The sequence below is a fragment of the Rhincodon typus genome, chromosome 14 (genome assembly GCF_021869965.1).
Source record: "Rhincodon typus isolate 14 chromosome 14, sRhiTyp1.1, whole genome shotgun sequence".
Lineage (NCBI taxonomy): Eukaryota > Metazoa > Chordata > Chondrichthyes > Orectolobiformes > Rhincodontidae > Rhincodon > Rhincodon typus.
Genome location: NC_063345.1, coordinates 20,674,510 through 20,697,754, shown reverse-complemented (window position 1 = coordinate 20,697,754; position 23,245 = coordinate 20,674,510). Strand labels below are relative to the sequence as shown.

Below are 23,245 nucleotides of genomic sequence, written 5' to 3'. Positions count from 1 at the left end.
AGTCACTAGTGGGAATGATCTACAAAGTATCCTAACAGCAACTAGTAATGATACCCTACATCAACATTGGTAGTAGCAGCCGCCTCAATGAGGAGTTCATAGAATGCTTCCGAAATTGTTTCATAAAGCAACACATTCTGGAGCTAACCAGAGGGTTGATTAGTTATTGTCTGATGTGACAAGAATAATGAAGGATCTCAACAGCAAGAGACACCTCTAGGTAGCATGCAATTATAATATGATTATGTCTTATACTAAATTTGAAAGGGTGGGTCTAAAATTGACATCTTATAGGACAACTATGTGGACATGAAAGCCAAGTTAGCTGAAGTGCACTGGATATTATGTTATGAGATAGATCAGTAGAGAGGCAGTGACAGATATTTAAAGGGATATTTCAGAATATTCAGAACAAGTATATCTCAAATTATGAAGAAAATATTCTAAGGCCTGTGATCAGTGGTGTGCCGCAAGGATCAGTGCTGTGTCCACTGTTATTTTTGTCATTTATAGCAAATGATTTGGATGTGAATATAGGAGGTATAGTTAGTAAGTTTGCAGATGACACCAAAAATTGGTGAAGTGGACAGTGAAAGAGATTGTCTGAGAGTACAACAGGACCTTGATCAGATAGACCAATGGGCCAAGGAGTGGCAGATGTAGTTTAATTTAGATAAAAGCGAGATGTTGCATTTTGGAAAGGCAAATCAGGGCAGGACTTATACACTTAATGGTAGGGTCCTGGGGAGTGTTGCTGAACAAAGAGACCTTGGGGTGCAGGTTCATAGTTCTTGTGGTTGGTTGGCTCGCCAAGCTGGTTCGTTGTTCCTCAGATGTTTCATTACCCTGCTGGGTAACATCATCAGCGCAGCCTCTGATGAAACACTGTTGTGTTTTCCTGCCTGTCATCCGTTGAGCTGAATTACCTCACTTCTGGTTTTCCTTCACAATGGAGTGTACATGGGGTCTAGCTCAGTCTGTTCATTGCTGGCTTTCTTCGTGGAGAACCAGGCCTCTAAGAATTCCCGTGCTAGTCTCTGCTTCGCCTGTCCCAGGATCTTGGTGTTGTCCCAATCGAATTGGTGGTTTTCCTCATCCATGTGGATGGACAGGAGTGAGTATTGGTTGTGTCTTTTTGTTGCCAGTTGATTTTCGTGTACTCCTGTGGTTAATTTCCAATGCAATGTTTGTTGCAGTCTTTGCAGGGAATCTTGTATATGACGTTGGTCCTGTCCATAGCGGGTAGTGGGTCTTTGGTTTGGGTGAGCACTTGGCATAGGGTTGATGTGTGTTTGTGTGCCACTCTGATGCCCAGTGGTCATAGGAGTCTTGTGGTCAGTTCAGATGTGTTTTTGACGTAAGGTAGCATGATGAGTGTGTTGGGGCGTGCAATAGGCATCTTCTGACCCAGTTTTTCGGGTATCCATTGTCTCTGAATACTTGCAAGAGGTACTCTTCTTCTTTTTGGCGTAGTTCCGTGCTGCTGCAGTGTGTTGTTCCCAGTTTAAATATATGTTCTCATGCAACTTCGCTTGTGCCTATTAGGGTGGTTGCTGTTGACATTCAGTATTTGGTCAGTGCGTGTGACTTTCTTGTGTACCTGTGTTAGGAAGTTCCCCCATTGGTCCTGCGTAGAGTTGTTTTGGGAAAACTACGCCAAACGACAGAGCGCGACCTGGAAACAACTTTACTTCCTACATGGATGCCTCAAGGAACCAGGTATTCCCACGCAGTGTGAGATACATACCTCCCCATCAACAACCCATAAGCTCATAAGACAGCAGTATACAACAGCCACAGGACGATAAAGGTAATGAGCAGCGATGCACACAACTGGCTCCACTGATATGATAGAAATTAAGTGCCAAAAAACTTAGTTCCTAGAAGCTACCAACCAAGACTGGACAACGGATCGAGAATGAACCATCAACATCAGTCAACAGACCGCAAGAGCCAGGAAACGACAGATCCTTCAGGAAAAACTGGCCAAACTAACCCACTAAAATGACAACAGAGCAGACACCTGGATAAGAAACCTTTCAGACAGGAAACTGACAGACACAGAGAAAGCGGTCCTAACTCGCGGACTCAGCTACAACCACAGAGACACCAACAAGACAGAATTCCTAGCCACACTAAAGACCAACGGCATCAATGAAGAAACACAAGGCATAAGACAGACAGTGATTCTGACATTGACCAGAAAAAGCGAACTTAACACTCTCAACACAGCAGAAAGGAAGGCCTTAACAGGACTGAAAAAGGACAAAACATCACAATACTACCAGCATACAAAGGGCACATGATGGTAATACTAAACAAATGGGACTACCTCTCCAAGGCACAAACGCTACTAGCCGATGAGAACACATACCAGCAAGTGCAGATAGACCCGACACCACAACTGGGCAACACGATTCTCAACACATTAAAAGAGACTCAAACAGACCGAACAATTCAACAAAACAGACTACCTAACGTGAAACCTGGAGGAACTAACGCTCCCAGATTCTACAGCCTCCTGAAGGTACACAAACTGGAAGTACCCCTCAGAGCCATTGTCTCCCTGCCAGGCATGCCATCACATAGATTAGCCAAAGAGTTACAAAGGAAACTAAAGCAACTCGTCAGGAAGTCACCCCACTCAACCCAAGAGTTCCTCAATTCTATGAAGGCCATAAGAATAGACGATGACGAGATCATGGTATCATTCGACGTTACCGCCCTCTTCACATTGATATACATACCAGTAGCAAGAGAAACACTGGCAACAATAATAAAACAAGAACAAGACCCCAGTGACATTATCTCCACAGACAACATGAAGCAGCTACTGGACCTATGCCTCACCACCTACTTCACCTTTAACAGCCAAATATATTAAGAAATCAACAAGACACCCGTGGGATCACCTATCTCCGGACTAATAGCTGAAGCTGTGATGCAGAGACTTGAAAGCATGGCCTTTCCGCTAATCCAACCAAAACTATGGATATGCTACACGTGGGCAACACCTTCATCATTATTAAACAGACCAAACTAGAGGAGATACACTAACTAATAAACAACACCCTGTCTGGGATCAGATTCACCAAAGAGGAAAAGAACAAGGAGCTCCCATTCCTGGACGTCATGGTGGAACGCAGGAACAATAGGGAATTCTAACAAAGCCACACAGGACAGCCATACACACTGACCAAGTACTGAATTTCAACAGCAACCACCCTAACACACACAAACGAAGTTGCGTGAGAACATTATTTAAACAGGCAACAACACACTACAGCAGCACAGAACTACGCCAAAAAGAAGAAAAGTATTCAAAGACAACAGATACCGGAAAAACTGGGTCAGAAGATGCCTATTACACAAACGACACCAGGAAGATATTACACGTCCCGACACACTCATCACGCTACCTTACATCAAAAACAAATCTGAACTGACCACAAGACTCCTACGACCACTGGGCATCAGAGTGGCACACAAATCCACATCAAACCTACGCCAAGTGCTCACCCAAACCAAAGACCCACTACCCACTATGGACAGGACCAACGTCAAGATTCCCTGCAAAGACTGCGACAAACATTACATTGGACAAACTGGAAGGAAATTAACCACAGGAGTACACGAACATCAACTGGCAACAAAAAGACACAACCAATACTCATTCCTCTCCATCCACATAAGGAAAACCACCAATTCAACTGGGACAAAACCAAGGTCCTGGGACAGGCAAAGCAGAGACAAGCACAGGAGGCCTGATTCTCCACGAAGAAAGCCATCAATAAACACACAGAGCTAGACCCCATGTACACTCCATTGCAAAGGAAAACCAGAAGTGAGGTAATCCAGCTCAACGGACGCCAGTGTTTAAATGACAGGCAGGAAAACACAACAGTGTTTCATCAGAGGCTGCACTGATGATGTTACCCAGCAGGGTAATGAAACATCTGAGGAACAACAAACCAGCTCGGCAAGCCAACCAACCAGAACATCCACAACCCAAGCTACAAATCTAACTTAAAACTTTAGAGGTTCATAGTTCTTTGAAGGTGGTGTAGCAGGTAGACAGAGTAGTGAAGGCGATGTTTGGTACGCTTACCTTTATTGGTCAGTACATTGAGTATGGTAGTTGGGAGGTCATGTTGCAGCTGTGCAGGACATTGGTTGGGCCACTTTTGGAATACTTCCCTTAATTTCGGTTGTCCTGCTACAGGAAAGCTGTTGTTAAGCTTGAAAGGGTTCAGGGAAGATTTACAAGGATGTTGCCAGGGTGGCAGGGTTTGAGTTATAGGGAGAGGCTAAATAGGCTGGTGCTATTTTCCCTGGAGCATCAGAGGCCAAGGGGTGACCTTAAGAGATTTATAAAATCCGAGGAGCACGAGTATGAGGAATAGCCAAGGACTTCCACCCGCACCCCACCCCCTCCCCCCCAGGGTAGGGGAGTCCAAAATCAGAGGGCATAGGTTTAAGGTGAGAGGGGAAAGATTTAACAGGGCCCTAAGTGAGCAACATTTTCATACAGAGAGTGATGCATGTATGGAGTGAGCTGTCAGAGGAAGTGATGGAGGCTGGTACAATTACAACATTTAAAAGGCATCTGGATGGGTATATGAATAGGAAGGGTTTAGAGGGATATGGGCCAAATGCTGGCAAATGGGAGTAGCTTAATTTAGCATATCTGGTCAGCATGGCGAGTAGGACCAAAGTGTCTGGTTCCATGCTGTATAACTCCATGACTAAGTTAAGGAGAACATCAAATTAAAATTTCCAGAAGGCATTTCACGAGGTTTCACGTAAGAAGTTATTGTGCAAAGTAGAAGTTCATGGTATGGGGGATAACATCCTAGCATGGTGGAAGATTGGCAGGCTATCAGAAAACAAAATTAGGCTTCTTCAGATTAGCAGCATGTGATGCATCCACAGGAGTCTGTGCTAGGCCCTCTAACATTTCAAAATTTAAAATCAATGATCTGACTGCAGGCAAAGTCATTGCATCACCTGCAAATTTTGCTTCTTAGATAGGTAAGAAGATATGTTCTGAAAATGACAAGAATGCAAAGTCATAGATAGATGGAGCGTGTAGACAAAAATCCGGCAGATGGAGTATAACGCGTGAGAATGTGAAACTATCCACTACAGTTGGAAGAATTAAGCAGAAGCAAAGCATTACTGAGAGAACAATTGCAGAATTCAAGGTGCAGAGGGGAGAGGAGTATGGGTGTTCTAGTGCCCAAGTCACAAAGGTTGAGTATGCAAATACAGCGTGTAATCAAGGTGGCTTATGAGACACTACCCTTTATTACAAGAGGAATGAAACATTAAAAAAAAAAGTTATGCTTCAGTAATTACATTCAAATAAGGAAATCAAGCCTGTACACAGTATTCAGGGAAGATGTAAAATCACTTGAGGTGCAGTGACCCTCACATTAAACCACCACCAGGCCTCCCTCTAATGACAGCACATCTCTATAATCCTCTGGGACTATGGCAGCTTACTTAACACTGTAATCCATTTGCCACTAAACCTATTAATATCCTTTTATAAGTTGATCCTGTCAACTCAATTTACAGTACTTATCTTCCCACCATTTGGATATGTAACTTTCTACCCAACACAGATTGCATGGGACACCATTATAGTATTATACCCTATTAAGAGTACCTGCCTATACTATATTGTCTCCTTGCCCTCAGTCAACTTCCTAAAAGGTCAATAATTTACCATCAATTCCAAGAGCTCCAATCTCAGATCAGTCGCTTACAACGAATTTTGTCAAATGCCTCCGAAAGCCCACACACGTAACACAAGTAGAAATCCTAGCCAACTACATTTGTCACCTCTTCAAAAAAAATGTAATCCTGCACTGAGCTCTTAGGCCCCCACAATGCTGTTGTTTAGTTCATCCTTTATTATTTTTAAAAGCAATAGTAAAATTAAAATTTTCATTCAACTCATGCCTGAACTTAATTTAAAAAAAACTGACTTAGAGTAACCCCACCTTGTATGAGGTGGGTAGATTGAAACGTTAGACCTCATCTTAAAGTCAATTAAAATGTACTGCCAAATACAGCACTAAATGCAAATAATAGTTTATTAAATGCCTCATCTTACAAGATAGAAGGCTGCCACAGTTTATTTCAATAAGATTGCATGAAAATTCCCTAATTATAGAGTCTTAACTCATCTAATTTTGAAGGCTGTGTAAATTGTCAGCAGAACTTCCAGCATTAGGAGTAGTTCACAACTCTCCATTCTAAGGACCGATGAAACATTTGCTTTTGTCTGTTACTGAAGTGTTCAAAAATGCAAGGGAGGAGTGTTTCTTCTCCGTGTAACTTTGTTATAAAACGAAAAACCCTGCATACAAAGCTAGTTCGTTATCGGTATGGTTGCCCTGATTGTGAACTAAAAGTGAAAATAAAGCACTTAAAGTGAAAAGGAATGATACGTTAATGGTTATATTATGTGGCTCTCAGACTAATTAGCATGGAGTTTAAATACCAGCCAATTTAAATTCAGTTTCTTTTCCCAAAAATCGGAAAATAAAAAGCAGGCATGAAGTTATTGCATCTAACAACCCATGACCCACTGGGTCAATAAAGTGAAGGAAATCTACTGTCCTTTAATTGAATATAGTTCCACGTCTGGTTGTCGTCTGGTTTTAAAATGAATACCCATTATCAAGTGAGTATATTACAGGATCATTAAAAAACATTTTAAAAGTGGATACCTAAAGCAAGGATATGGTCTATTAGGGTGCAAAAAAGGTAACTTTCAAATGGAGAGAGAGGTGGTGGATAAAATTCTTAAATACTTTGCAACTGTCATCAGGGGCTAATGACGACATAGCCAAGGAAGATGTGAGCTCGAAACAAATGGATGAGGTGAACATTTGAAATATGGTAGTACTCGCAGTTTTGTCTGTCTTTCAAACTTCATATAATCAGAATGCTCAGATGAAATATATCCATGGTTGTTTAAAGAAGCAAGAAATGAAACAACAGTTGCTCTGACCATACTGCAGAATGACTGCTCATCTACTGTTTAAGAAGGAATAATAAAGCCATGGGCTAGTTAATTTCATTTGCTCACACTGAAGTTATGTTTTACAGAAAAATATAAGTCTTCAATGGAAAGGCATAGGCTAAATCAAGAGAAGTTGTCAGCATAAATTGAGGGAAAAACATGGGTCAACTGTTATGTTGGTGCGTCCTTTAGAACAAGGAATTACACACATAGTAGATGAATGATAAATCTGCACAGGAATATTTTACTGACCATGCTCTCACATCTGCAGCCGGTTCTAGACTGCCATCAAGCTCTTCTCCGCTGGGGTACTTGACCAGCTCTTCTAAAGAGCAGCACCTCCAACTACATAAGTAACACCCGTCCCTCTTTATTTTTGAAAGCTCCCATTAATGAACATACATATACAAAATCATGGAAAACTTGGAAGAATGACCACCAACTCCCACAGTATCAAGAATTTCATCTAGTATCGTCGCCCAGACTTCTAAAAGCTCCTGCTGCCCAGCAGATATGCCCCTCTCTGATTCACTCTCGTTCCCCTGTGATGCTGCTATAATATCTCCTCCCTGGTTATGACCAACTCTGGCTCAGAGACACATGGCTCAGATAACACCCCTGGTTCCAACTGAACCAGTTCAGTATTCGAAGGGACATCCGCCTGTTGGCGAGGTAGGGCAACCAGCTTGTCCGCATGTCTCCCCTCCAGATTAGCTCATCCCTCGTCTGTATCGTATGTGACACAGGTCCTATCTTGAGTCACCACCAGCACAGGGATCCATTTCTCCCCAAATGTACAATTCCGGGCTACAAGTCTCCACTCTTTGGAATACCCTCAACCTTGCAATTCTCGCCTTTCTGACCATTTTGTCTTTCTTCATTTCACTCTATCACCTCTTTGGGCTCTTCCAGCCACAGAAAGTCAAACATGGTTCTCAAGTGGTAGTTGAACATCAACTACACCAGCGATCACTGGATTATTGCATGTGGCGTGTTCCTGTACATACTGAGGAACGTGTTGATTGACTGTCCTAGTGACTGCTCCTCTTCAGAAGCCTTTAAGGTCTGCTTCAAAGTTTGAACAAATCTCTCTGCCTGGCCCTTTGCCATATGTTGATCGCACACTTTTGACAAATGATTTTCCAGGCACTCCTCAAACTATTGCACTACAAAATGTGGGCCATTGACACTCACTACTTGTTTGGGTTTCCAAAGCCTGGCAAATATTTCATCCAGCCAGTCTATCACTGTTTCTGCTGATATCGACTTAATAACCATTACCTTGGGCCACTTGGAACGGGCATCCCAAGATCAGTTGTAGTTTCTGTCCCTCTACCAGTCCCGTGAAATAGGTGTGAATCTGCTACCACTGCTATTCCCGTGAGTAACAGAACAACAAGTGGCATCTTTCTTACCACTGTGCATGATTCACATGAACCCACTTTCTCCTCAATCTGGAAGTCCACATTCAGCCACCAAAAATAGCTCCTGGCTATTTCCTTCATTCCAGCAAATTTCCTCTTAGCGGGGGAGGAAATAACGATGCTCATTCCCCACATTAAACACCCGTCCAATATGGGCAATTCCCACCTCCTGGACAGGTAATGATGTAATTCTGGGTAGTTTCCATTACTGGTTCTTCCTCTCAGGACTAAGTCCACCATTCGGCTCAAAGCTGGGTAGTTCAGAGCAGCACCAAAAACAGAACTTGCTGGGAAAGCTCAGCGGGTCTGGCAGCATCTGTGAAGAGAAATCAGAGTTAACCTTTCAGGTCTGGTGACCCTTCCTGAGAACGGTTCTGGGTTCTGAGGAAGGGTCACTGGAACCAAAACGTTAAGTCTGATTTCTCTTCACAGGTGCTGCCAGAGCTGTTGAGCTTTTCCAGCAACTTCTGGTTTTTTGTTTTACAGCATCGGTAGTTCTTTCGGTTTTTATTTAATCCTGAGCAGCATTTTGCACCTGATTCACTGACACCAGCTTCTTGTCATCCTGGGCAAAATACACAAGTTTCAGGTTCTAGTCGGGAACAATTTTATTCCCCAGTAGTGGCAGCCTTGACTGGGCAGCTGCCTGTAGGTATTTGATCTAATATGACTAGGTCAGCGCCTATCTCTGCAGGCATGCTGCCGCCATTGAAGGCATCCCCATATACGGGCCAAAGATGGAGGTGAGGGGTCTGCTCAATAGCAGTTCGATCAGGAGCATAATGGCTCCTGCAAAGGAAGTGGGTGAACTTCTTAATGCCAAATACTACGCTCAATCCTTCTTTTGACTTGTGCAGAATACTCCTCAGTCTTCATTGGTGACCTGGATACGAACTGTTTGGGCCTTTTTTCTCCATTAGAAAATTGGCACCTTTTTTGCACTTTACCAATTGACCACAAACAGCAGTCAAAGTCATCAAAATGCAGACAACTGAAATTGGTGATACAAGTTTAACTAGATTCACCATATGAAAGGGGAATGGACAGAATCGCTGAACATTTCATCTTACACACCAAGTAATCCAGTGCAAATGAAAGATGGCCTTCAGTTGGCATAATCCAAATGGCACAGTAAAATAAACTGTGCACAGAATGTGACGGTTATAGCGGTTAAATTCCCAGAATGTCAAAAACTGAATTTCATTATCTTAGTAAACAGTAGCCCAAAATATGAATGATCATATATTCCAAAATCAAACATAGCATACAGAAATATAAAGTTGCTGATCTGCAAATAGTGCTTTGTTCATATCATAAAAACAAAGCCAGAGAGTCTAGGAACACAATTCAATGTGTTTTTGTTTTCACATCAATGTATTCAGAAAAGAATAATGCATGCTTAAGACTTTTCTTCTTCTAGATGTAATATGCAGTCTTTCCAAATCATTCATCAAAAACTTCTGCTGGTGTCCTGAATTCTATCATTTCTGCAATCAATCGTAAAATTGATAACAAAAAAAGGGGATTAGGGAGAGGTCAGAAGATAGCATTGCTTTCTTTTCCTTTCTGTTCCCTAAGTATCAAAATAGCTGCTCAAACTGTGATCTAGGTTCATAAGTGGAAAGTTCCTGATGCAGTCTGCAGTAACAAACGACAGCAAGTGAATTAATTAGGAGGTAAAATTATTCCAAAGTCAAGCAACACAAGACAACTGCTACATAAAACAAAGTTACCTCAGAGTCCTAAAGGGAATAACATGAAAACACCAAACTGAATGTACAAGAAAGTAAAAGAAACATAAGATCATCAATAGGGTGAACTTCTCAACCAGTTTTTAAAACTGAGACAGGGCTCAACTTGAAGTGCAAAATGCCAGAAGAAGCAAGTATGCTCAAAAAGATCAAGTGATTAAATTGTAGGGAAATTCCCTTGAAAAGATGACCACCTTAATGCTGACAGATAAGCTCCAGTGCCCATATACTGATACTGGTAGGCTGTCCATATAGACATCACACCTGAGCTGGATCCCCTCCCCAACAGCTCATCTCCTCTACTTCTTCTGAGGAAGGGTCACCGGACCAGAAACGTTAACTGTTTTCTCCTTCACAGATGCTGCCAGACCTGCTGAGCTTCTCCAGCAACTTTGTTTTTGTTTCTTCTCCTCTATGCTCCATTCCTGATCAGTTTTAAAAACAGAAAAAGTTATGGACTACAACACCCAAATATGAACTCTCAACAACATACAATTTGCAATTACCCTTCTAGGGACATTCGTTGGAAGCACGTTAGGATTGATGGTCAGCCAAAAAATATTGAACTGAGGTAGTGATAGCAGCTACTCAGATCCCTTTTTAAGCAGCATGAGAGGTAAAGCAGAGGTTGATCTAGAAAATTTATTCTGTCAAGCATTAGTCCCTTTGCATGAACACCCTGAAACATCTCACCAGATCCGAAGTTATTTCTATGCCAAAAGAAAATCTGCAGATGCTTTCAATGGTTCAGCTGAATAAGACAATTATTAGCTAAAGTAGCCAAGGTCAAGAAACTGCCAGATTCAACCCTGGATCAGAAACATTAGCTTTGAGTACTTTCAGCAGTGCTACTCAATGCCATTCAGACTGTTCTTTAGCAGACTTGCCCAAATAAATTTGTACAATAGTATCAGATTTAGTCTTGATTCCTCTCACCCACTGTGAATACCAAATGTAGTTTTATTCTTTCCACTCCTGTGAGACCCAACTAATTCTAACAGCACAGGTACACAAAATTCAGGCTCTCCTGGACCTCAAAGTGACATTATTCATACATGAACCCGAGTAGCAAGTACTGGTAGAGAGAAGGCCAGAGGAACAATCTACACTAAACTAGATCTTATCCTCTAAATACATGCAGAAATCCTAAAAGATTTTCTCTTTATAATCAAAAAATTGTTCTAATTATCTCATCACCACCATGTCCACAATCAATGAACTCAACAGACAGAGCTGATGATTTACATCTTACTGGTCAATATAGTTCACTCAAGCAATCTTCCCTCCCTAGGCTCATACGGAAAATGGTCATCACCAGGTATCAAAAGACACCAAAATTCAGAGAAAGAATCAATGCCGTCAGAAATGATATTGAAAAGACTGGTGTAAAAATGTGAGAAAAAGGGAGAGAAAAATTCTGTCCCATCAATTGCCAGAAATTATGGAAGTTCACCAGCAATAAAAGCCTCCTGGGTCAAGATGCCTTCAGTGACTAACAGCAGCAAGGGCGTACAAGTGCTATGCAACCAAGCAACTGGTCAACATATATTTGAATCATTTGGGTAAAACAAACAAGGACAGGACTTACACAATTAATGGTAGGGCCTGGTAATGTTGTATAAGACAGACCTACGGGTTCAGGTACATAATTCTTTGAAATTTGCATCACAGGTAGACAATGATTAAGAAGATATTTAGCATGCTTCCCTTCATTGCTCAGACACAAATATAGGAGTTGGAACATAGTGTTGAGTTTGTACAAGACGGTGGTTAGGCCTCTTCTGGAGTACTGTGCACAGTTCTGGCTACCCTGCTATAGAAAAGATATTAGCAAATTGAATGGGGTTCAAAAGATTTATCAGGATGTTGCTGGGAATGTAAGGTTCGAGTTACAAAGATAGGCTGGAGTGCAGCAGGTTGAGGAGTTGACCTAATAGGAGGTTTATAAAATCATGAGGTGCATAGATAAGGTGAATAGCAACGGTCTTTTCCCTAGGGTGGGGGAGTTCAAAACTAGGGGGCATATTTTAAAGGGGAGGACAAAGTTTTAAAAAGGATAGGAGGGGCAACCTTTTTTTTTTAAAAATACTGTGGTTCGTGTGTGGAATGAACTGTCAGAGGAAGTGATGGATGCAGGTACGGTGACAATGTTTGCAAAAAACATTGGAATAAATACATGAATAGGAAATGTTTAGAGATATGGGCCAAACGCAGGCAAGTGAAACTAGTTTAGTTTAGGAACATGGTCAGCATGGACTGGTTGGACCAAAGGGTCCATTTCCATGCTTTATGACTCTACGAATGCATCTGGTAAAATGACTTATCAGCAAGGAATCTTAGAAAGTATTAAAGTGACTGACCATTGATGTAGGCATTCACCATTTTGAATTGAACTACCATAGACACCAAACAGCTTGACCTTTGACTCACATTTTAATTACCAACCCTGTCACATATTCACCAATTCAACATTGAACTGAATATTAAGATGAACGTCCATGAAAATTACAATACTAATGCTGGCAGGTTTTGGCCAGATCTAAATAACATGTCCACCGTCAGCACTACAAGAAACTAACGTTTCATTTTTTTAATGAAAGCCTGGGACTTTACTTTCTTGAGCAGTCTTGTCCAATAAACACCACTGACTTGAAACAAGTGTGGCTTTGGAGACAATATTAGCCACATGCACTAGTAGAAAACTGCTTTCATACACAATACTGTCAAATGTCCCTTAGATACATAATTTGGTATAAACACCTATCACCATTCAGTAACCAAGGCAGTCAAAAAAAACTTGCACTCTGTCTTCACCATTTAGCAAAAGGTAATATAATTAAAAATACCAAATCATGCAAAATATTTTCCATTTTACAGCTCTAGCAGGACCACACTCTACAACAGACCTGTCAAAATGCTGGTCTTAACCAAAGTCTAGGAGACGTGTAGCAGCAGATTGGTGATAAAACTATTCCATGATGAAAGCATCACTTCACAGTAGTACAGCAGTTGGGGGTTTGAGCTTGGGAGTTCACTGGAATGAAAGTATTCATCCTGGTGCCCAACACTATAATGGCAGCACACTGCCTTATGCACCATACTCAAAGTACTAACCTTCTTGAACGGGATGCTCCCGAAGACTTCGATTTTTGACTGGAGGCCTTTAAACAGAAAAGAACATCTAAATTTAGGTTTTCAAATGCTTAACCGCAAAGTAATTAATAAGAACCGATACAGGTTTTGAAAAGATTAAATCTGTTCGAATACCCATATTTAAAAACAAGTCTGCTTCTCTGAAGTCAATTTGGATCAATGATAGCTAAAGCACTATTCTGGCAAAACAATACTCCACATGAAGAATGCAAAGTAAAAGGCATTAATTCTAGACAACCTATCAAGAATGAGAAAATTTCACAGAACTTTCCAAACTAACAACACATCAGAAATCTTCTACTCTGCCCATTAAAGAAAAAAATCAAATTTTTGTAATATATAATTGAATCACAAAACATGAAAAGTTCCCAATCCTGACAGAGTAGGAAAGCTCATTACAGCTGGTGAGGATTGCTTAGTACAATGTGTTAGGGCTTTCAAGGGACAGAGATTCCAAAACTCTGGAAACAAAGTGAAGAATCTTTTTAGAATTCAGTCAAGGCAAGTATCAAAAGGTTTCCATTACAAAGGATAGAGACAAACATGATAGAGGTCAATGCTGTATTCATAGGAAATGTTTAGTTACTCAAACATTCTAGATTACAATATGGCATCCATCTTTTCTCCACAATGATATTATTTCCTCAAGTTTTTCTCTTCTAAGGCCATCTAAGCCAGCAGTTATTACTTATACATTTTCTCAAGCATTGAGTCTTGAAGAAAAATTGCAAGAATACTGATATACAAAAGCTACTTATGAATCAGGATTGCTCAAGTTCATTCAATAATCACCAATTTAAATTTCCCTTCTTGGAATTGAAAATATTACTCTTCCACTACAAAAAAAGTCTTTCAATTTTACCAAACACCTAACCCCAGCTAATACAAAAAACCAAGTGCATACAAACCAGCCAGGAAGTCCGTGACAGTTACTGCTTTGAAAAGGAAATGAATGGATGAGTCTCATTTGATCCCTCTAGTATTAAACAGACAATATGACTCTATCCACCGAAATAAACACACCATTAAGTTTTAACTTCAAACTGAAAACAAGGCACAGATAAAAATTGTAAACAGTCACTGCATCAGGATTCCATCAATTGTTAATATCAAAGCTACCAGAAATTCCAATAAACTCACATTGTATAGCAATGTTATAACTTGTCATCTATTTTTAAAAACAGGACCTATTTTAAACAGGAATGACTCTCCCAAAATACGCATTTCCTCCAACCAACAGTGGAAAGTAGCAGTGGTGGGAAGGTGGGATCACTGTTTCAAGCTTAGAATCATTTCAATTGTAATGTCTTAATCCTTATTACTAGACAGAACTCCTTTTTGCCAAAACATATGCAAAGGCAGCTTATTCAATTTTGCTTGCTAACAGGTCAGATTTTTTTTTTTTTAAAAAAGAAAAACAGAACTGTCAGAACCCAGCCTTACTGGATGTTTTTTCCTCGAACAGGTAGGGTGGGAAAGTCTGTTGCAAAACATTCATAAAATACCACAGCTGCATGCATTTGTGTAACTTTTCTGGATCTATCTTAATCTTTGCCACAAAGAATTATAATTCTACAAACCAGGGAAACCCTCTTTTTGTTTAGGACAAAATAGTATAAAGAAGGAATAACTGATCTCATCTTCTACTATTTATGATACCCTTGCTTTTCCTATTTAAGAAATAAAATAATGGGTCAACTAAATGGGCAATAACAATATATGCATTAAAACTTTAGTCTTATTCCCATAGATGTGGAGAAGCTGATACAATGCAAAAGAGCAAGAGGAAAGAAAAATAAATTGACACCCAGAGTTCTAAAGAAACAAAACATTAAATTCACAGGACCTGTCTGCAAAGAGAATACCTACAATGTGAAGTAATTACACTGTATTAAAAGCACACAAGAGACTACGCTAGAATTATCAGCCTGATGCAAACAGATAACTCACAACTTTGCAAACTCCCTAAAAAGTGCAGAAACAAGGAAAAGAAAAAATGTTCAATTACATCTATACAAATGAAACAAAAATCCTACAGAATAAAATTAAGTAACATTTTACGTTGGTATTCATTTGCAATCAGAATTATGGAATGAAGTTTCAGATTAAACAAACGTACCCAAGCTTTGTTAGGTTTAAGTAATCTGAAAACGATGAAACTGCAACTTAAATCCAAAACTCAACTAGAAGCTAGGGGATTTGCTCAATAAAGTTTTTACGTGCATTTCTTTGGCAGAGCAAAACTAGAACAAACCTCTTTATCCTCCATATGTGATGAAGCGGAAATTACAGTTATGTTCCCTTTACCTGAAAAACAACAAAAGCAATTTATATTCGGTCAGGTCGTTTGCTAAAACGTATACATTTGCTAAAATCAAAGCGTCTTGAAAAGATACTAGCTGATAAAGTTGTCCAACTCAAAATTTAATTTAAAAAAAATTAAATGCTTTGGGGAGATTATCAAGTCAATAAGAGTAACTGACTCCATGATTTAATCTGTACAGTTCATCTTAGCAACTGTGGTATTTCACTTGTCTTAAAAAGCCTTGTGTGCATGATTTGATGATAAAACTGCCACTTAACACAACAGATATGAGCAAGTTGATTGACTGAAAACATTCACTAAAAAGGGGATATAGTTTGTATGGAACGTGTGTGTTCTGGCCTAATAACTACTTGAAAACTTGTATGGACTTATAAAAAAGTTTGCCTTCTACATATAAAACGATGGCCTCATGTATACACACCCAACAACTTATTATGTCAGAATGACCGACTTAAAAATGGTATCTAAACATTTATAACACTTTTTATGCAATTGACAATGTAGTCCATTAAACCCACCAGAAATAAAGCCCAGTTTTGGTACAAGTGATAACCTCTTGTGCCCTCGGTTCCACTATCCCAACTACTCCTCTCCTGAGCCCTCAGAAACATACAAGAGAAGTGTCTGCCCATTTCTATCTAATGATGTTCAACATGACAAAAGATTAAGGATCTGGTAAAATACTGGAAAAACCTCCATCATCCTGTATCCTGTGATGGAGACTTATGGTACATTATTATTATTTGGAAATTTGGGTTCTAACACGGATGGAAGCGTGTGTTGCTTTGAATTTCATTTGTCTATCCATAATGCGTGGGTTAGGAAGTGAAAGATTTAGGTTCATTTAAGTTCTGAACATGGTACAAGGTTGTCTATATATTTGTTTATATGCATTAAAATAAGGTAACAGTGTAGAAGAAAAAGTAGGTTAAGGGTAAAAGCATTGAATCTATGTTTTAAAAGTTAATAAAAAACTGCTTCCAATAGCTCTTATACACTGCAAAATAAAACTTATTTTTTCCTCAATTGTAATAAACTTTGATGTTTTTTGGTTCAATATATACATGGACATATTCACAAGAGGCTGCCAATGACTGACCACCAAATTGCACAAGTACAATGTATAATCTATCATACCAGGTTTCATTCTGGAATCTGACTTAAGCAATACATGGAGAGCTGCATACTGATACTGCATTTAGAAATACATAATAATCAAGCAAAGTCAGCATGGTTTCAGTAGGGGATATCATGTTGAACAACTTTATGAGAACTGTGAAGAGAGAACAGGCAGGATATAAAGAAAAATTTGTGGATGTAATATATCTACATTTCCAACAGGGGATAAGATACCACACCTTGGGCTACTTACCAAAAACTCATGACTGGGGGAGGGAACGTTGTACTCTATTTGCAGGAATGGAGGAATGGTAAACCAATATAAAAAAGAAGTTGAGACGAAAGGAGCATTTTCAGGATGGCAACCTACAACTAGTGGAGTGCCACAAGAAGCATGTTGGGGTCACAATTATTTGCAGTATGTAATAATGATTTCAATTAATGTGGGAAGTGAATGCACCATGTTTGCAATGAAAATAAATAAACTAAAATCAGGGGATAGAAAAGGCATGCAAGAAAGTCACTATTACAATAACCATAGATTTGGAAAATCAAGCTTGTAGTAGATTCCATGAAATATCTATAAGGTAGTTTCTATGGAGCAGCTCGTAGTGGGGGATAGGGGAAGAGAAGAAGGTGAAATATCAGGGTAAGCTTGTTCATAATGTAAAAGAAGATTGCAAGAACTTTTATTAGATATACAAAAGGTAAAAAAGAGACAAGAGTGGGCACTGGGCTGCCAGAAAACAAGGCTGAAAATTAGTAATGGGAAAGAAATAAATGGTGGAGCAACTGTATAGATACTTTGCATCAGTCTTCATGGTGGAAGATACCAGTAGCATAACAAAACTTCAACACAGGCAGAGGACAGTATAGTGGTCTTCACGAAGAAGAAAAAATACTGGAAAAGCTGAAAGGTCTAAAGGTGGACAAATCCCTTGAACCAGATGGGCTATACCCCCAGAGTTCTGAAGGAGATACCTGAGGAGATTATGGAGGCATGGCTGCTGAATTTTCAGGAATCACTGGAGTCAGGCAGGGTCCCAGACTGGCAATAGCTAGTGTAACATCCCTGTTTGAGAGAGAGGGGCACAAGATGGGAAATTACAGCCCAGTTAGCCTGACCTCTGTCATTGATAAGATTTAAGTCCATTAGTAGGGATGAGATTGCGGAGTATTTGAAAGTGCATGGTAAAATAGGACAGAGTGAGCACGGCTTCATGAAGGTGAGGTCAAGCCTCATTGGGAGCAGCTTGAGGGTAAATCCACATTAGAAATGTGAGTGTCTTTTAAAGACCTGTTGATTAGAGTGCAGGATAGGTATATTCCTGTGAAAAACGAAACCAGGAATGGCAGAATTTGGGAACCTCGGATGACAGGGGAAATTATCAGCTTAACCCAAAAAAGAAAGCACACCTAAGGTCTAGGCAACTAAAAACAAATCCTTGAAAAATTTACAGAAAGTAAGGAGTTTGAATGGGGAGTTAGAAGAGTTAAAAGGGACTATGAAATGTCCTTGGCCAGCAGGGTTGAGGAGATTCTAAAGGTATTTTGCACATACATTAGGAGCAAGAAGATAGCAAAGGAAAGAGCAGGCCAACACATGGATAAAGGACGGAGGTTGTGTGCAGTGACAGAAGAAATGGGTGAGATCCTGAAATGAGTACTTCATATCAGCATTCACCAAAGAGAGCAACGCAAATGATATTGAAATTAGGGAAAGCTGCGTGAATACTCTCGGGCAGGTCAATACAATGAAGGAGGAAGTATTGGGTGTCTTGAAATACGTTAAAAGGTAGACAAGTTCCCAGGGTCAGACAGGATCTATCCCAGAATACTGTGGGAAGCAAAGGAGGAAGTAGCTGGGGCCTTAACAGGTATCTCTGCATTCTCTTTGACATCATGCAAGGTTCCAGAGGCCTGGAAATTGGCCAAGGCTGCTCCTTTGTTTAAGAAGGGAAAGAAAGACGATCTAAGTAATTACAGGACAGTGAGCTATTGGAGAATATAATGAGAGATAGGATTTACTCACATTTGGAAGCGATTGAACTGGTTAGTGATAGGCAGCATAGGTTTGTGCAGGGTAGGTCATGTCTCACCAATTTGATTGAAATTTTTGAGGAGGTGACAAGAATGATTGTTGAAGGAAAGGCAGTGGATGAACTTTAAGACATTTGATAAGGTACCTCATGGCAAGCTGGTTCAGAGACAGAGGCTCATGGGATCCGGGTTGAGCTGGCTAGACAGATACAATACTGACTTGGTCACAGAAGACAGTAACGATGGAAGGTGCTTTTCAGAATGGAGATCAGTAACTAGTGGTGCTCCCTAAGGATCACTACTGGGACCTTTATTGTTTGTAATAAGTGATCTGGAGGAAAAAGTAGGTAGTCTGTTTCCTAAGTTTGCAGATGACACCGAAATTGATGGAGTTGCAGATAGTGAGGAGGACTGTCAAAGGATATAGTGAGGTACAGACAGATTGCAGATTTGGACAGAAACAGCACATGGAGTTTAATCTGTAAAAATGCAAGGTGATGCATTTTGGCAGATCAAATTCAGGTGAGAATTATATAATAAAAGGCAGAATCCTTAGGAGCATGGAGATACAGAGGGATCTGGGGGTACAGGTCCACAGATCCCTAAAGTGGCAACACAGGTGGATAAGATGGTCAAGGTGGCATACAGCATGCTTGCCTTCATTGACCAGGGCATTGAATAAAGAAGATGGCAAGTTGGGTTACAGCTGTACAAAACTTTAGTTGGGCCACATTTAGAATATCGCATACAGTTTCGGTTGCCACACTACCAGAAGAATGTGGATGCTTCAGAGAGGATGCAGAGGTGGTTTACCAGGACACTGCCTGGTCTGGAGGGTTTTGGTTGAGGAGAGGCTGGATAAACTCAGATTGTCTTCACTGCAGAGATGGGGGCTAAAGAGCGACCTGATAGAGTTCTACAAAATTACAAGAGGCATAGATAGGGTGGTTAGTCAGAGGCTTTTTCTCAGGGTGGAAAGTTCAATTACAAGAGAGCATAGGTTCAAGATGAAAAGGGGAAACTTTTGGGAGAAACACGGAGAAAATTTTCAGAGGTTGGTCGGTGCCTGTAATGCACTGCCAGTGGAGGTGGTGGAAGCAGGCATGTTAGCAACATTAAAGGCTTTTCTTGATATGCACATGATGGGAGGTGAACAGACTATTAGAAACTGGGCGTGGGCCATAAGTAGGGGTCTAAATAAGGATTAGAATCGGCACAGACATGGGCGGAAGGGCCTGTTCGTGTGCTGCATTGTATTGCATAAATCTGTTGGAATTCTATGAGGAGGTAACGATCAAATTAGACAAAGGAGAGCCAGTGGGTATGATCTATTTAGATTTCTAGATGGCTTCTGACAAAGTACTGCACAGGAGGCTGTTAAGATAAGATTCCATGTTGTCAAGGGCAAGGCATGGCACGGATAGAGGATTGGCTGACCAGAAGACAGAGTTAGGATAAAATGGGCCTTTTAACAGCCAGTGACTATTCCAGCGGGGCAGTGTTGGGACTGTAACTATTTAGGTTATGTGGCAGCGATCTGGATAAAGGAACTGAGGGTATCATTGCCAAGTGTGCAGGTGACACAAAGATAGGTGGAGGGACAGATAGTGTTGAGGAGGTGGTGCAGAAAGACCTGGACAGGCGAGGAGACGGGTACAGAGATAACAGTGTGGAGCTGGACAAACACAGCAGGCCAGGAAGCAGAGGAGCAGGAAAGTTGACGTTTCGTGTCGGGACCCTACTTCAGAAATTGGGGAGGGGTAAGGGAGCTCAGCAGTAAATAGAGAGAGGAGGGATGGGGCTGGGGAAGGTAGGTAGGATGGTGATAGGTGAGTACAGGCAGGGATGGTGGGGATTGGTCAGTGAGGTGGGAGGAGCAGATAGGTGGGAAAGATGATGAACAGGTTGTCTGCATCTGCAGTTCTTACTATCTCTGAGATGGGTAAAGAAGTGTCAGGTGGAATACAATTTGGGAAAGTGTGGGCTTATGTACTTTGGTAGCAAGAATAGACATGCAGACTATTTTCTAAATGGAAAGGCTTCGCAAATCTGAAGCACAAAGGCTCTTGAGAGTCTTAGTTCAGGATTCTCTAGAAATTCACAGAATACTGAGGGGGCTACAAAGAACAGATGTTGCCAAGGTTTCAGCTAATAGAAGGGACTAGGAGCAAAGTGCACAGCCTCAGAGTGAAGGGACGATCTTTAGAACTGAGATGAGAAGAAATTTCTTCAGCCAAAGGGATGAATCTGTGGAACTCATTGCCGTAGAGGGCTGTGGAAGCCAAGTCACTGAACATATTTAAGAAAGAGATAGACAGGTTCTTGATTAGTAAAGAGATCAAGATTTACAGGGAGAAGGCAGGAGAATGGGGTTGAGAAACATATTTGCCATGACCAAATGGCAGAGCAGACTCGATGGGCCGAATGGCCTGCTCCCGCTACTACATCTCATCATCTTATGGAGAAAACAGCCAAACAGTGAGAATGAGGAGTCTGCAAAGGGATATAGACTGGTTAAATGAGTCAGCAGATGGAACGTAATGATAAAAAGTTTCAGGTTAACCACTTTGGCATGAAGAGGAACTGAATATTATTTAAATAGACAATGCACAACTTAAATGAAGTTGGAGCACAGAGGGATTTGGGAGTTTACATGCATAAATCACAAAAAGCTAACATCCAAGTACAGTAGGTAAAGGGAAGGCAAACAGAATATTGGCCTTTATTTGAAAGGAATTGGAGCATTAAAATAGAGAGGTCCAGCTAAAACTATACAAGGCAAGTTAGATAAGAGGACCAATACTGTTCACAGTATTCTAGATGTGGCCTAGGGCAAGACACACTGGTATTGGAGACAGTCAAGAGAAGGATCACTACGTTGATGACAGTTATGGAGTTTTCTTTAAATTAGGAGAAATTATCACCTGCCCCGTCCATTCAACTATGTCGTTTTTGATATTATCAGCTTGCTATGTGAATAGAGAATGATATTTCCCACTTTGGAAATCTGCCAATAAAGAGGTCATTAATTTAAAATTGTAACAAAGTTAGAAAGCGTAGGAGTAATTTTTCATTAGCTCTTATCAGAAATGTACTGTGTACGTACTAAACTTCCCAAAGCAGTTGTAGAACAAGAAAGCAAGACCCTAGCACTTAAAGAAAATACAAGCAACACATAAAATGAAATACCGCAGTCCTACTAATTTTCAAAGTGACCTGTGTTCTTGTTCACAAGTCATTAAGAACTTGCACGCAGGTGCAGCAAGTAATTAGGAAGGCAAATGTTATGCTGGCCTTCAAATCCTCTTGTTTTGAGTACAGAACACATCTTGCACCATTGTATAGAACTTGCTAGGACTACCCTCAAGCACTGTGCAGAGTTTTGGTCTAAGGAAGGACAAGTGATGCAGTACAAAAGGAGGTTCACTAGACCAGTTCCTAGAATGGGAGGATTGTCCTTTAAGGAGAGATTGAGAAAACTCAGTCTGTATTCTATAGTTTTGAAGAATAAAAGCAAGACAGATTGGATAGAATGTTTCTCCTGGCTAGTGAGTCTAGACAGGGACAGGCTATTTACAACCAGAAGGAAGAATTTTTTGACTCAGAAGGTGATGAATCTTTGAAATTACCTAGCACAGAACGCCGTGGAAAGTCAATCATTGATAACGTTCAAGACAGGAACCAATACATTTCTGAAGATTGATGGAGGTAATGCAAGATAAAATGGCACTGACGGGGATCAGCAATGATCCAAGAGAATGGTGAAGGGCAGTTAGGCTGAAAGGAACAGGAACAGACCAATGGTCCTGCACATTGCTTTGGCAGAACCAAATTTTGAAAAAAAATAACATTAACATGATATAACAGAAGATCTGCCAGGCCCAGGACAAGGCAATGCAATCGAGGAATAAGTTAGGCAGCTGGCAAAACAAAAGGCTTCAAAAAGACTATACAGCAACAGAACTGAAGAATCATAATGTACCCTTCATTTGCAAGGAATCATCTTCCCACTAAGAATTACAACAGATGCAGCTTTTAGATTATAAATCCTCTGATTTCAGTGACTGTTGATCATCTTTAACAATCTAATTTTTCCATTCACGTGGTACATTTTGGCTACTGTCCCAGATCCAGGATTTACCTTGCTTATTACTTATTAATTACTTTACATTATTTTCATGCACACTCCTTTCCCAAAAACTGTTCTCTCCTCCTCTGTTTCTCAATTTTGCACTTCTCCCCCTCATTCATCCTTATAGAAAAGGTTCTCAATTTGACATTTTCTGCCACCTACCCTGCTGAAACCAAAATCAGATTTTGATTCTGTTTAATCCTCCTACAATTTAAAAAAAAATCTTGTTTGCCATATTCCCAATTTACAACGGAGATCCCAAGA

General features: G+C 40.5%; 1 protein-coding gene across 1 annotated transcript in view; it reads right to left on the bottom strand.

The window, feature by feature from the left end:
• LOC125484856 (transcriptional regulator ATRX-like) overlaps positions 1 to 23,245 on the bottom strand; it is a 64,646-nt gene that overhangs the window by 5,960 nt on the left and 35,441 nt on the right. Inside the window, exons 3-4 of the mRNA XM_048605284.1 lie at positions 15,619 to 15,671; positions 13,326 to 13,372 (exon numbers count right to left, since the gene is read on the bottom strand). Of these exons, the coding sequence (XP_048461241.1) occupies positions 13,326 to 13,372; positions 15,619 to 15,671 (100 nt within the window). The remainder of the gene's footprint in view (positions 1 to 13,325; positions 13,373 to 15,618; positions 15,672 to 23,245) is intronic.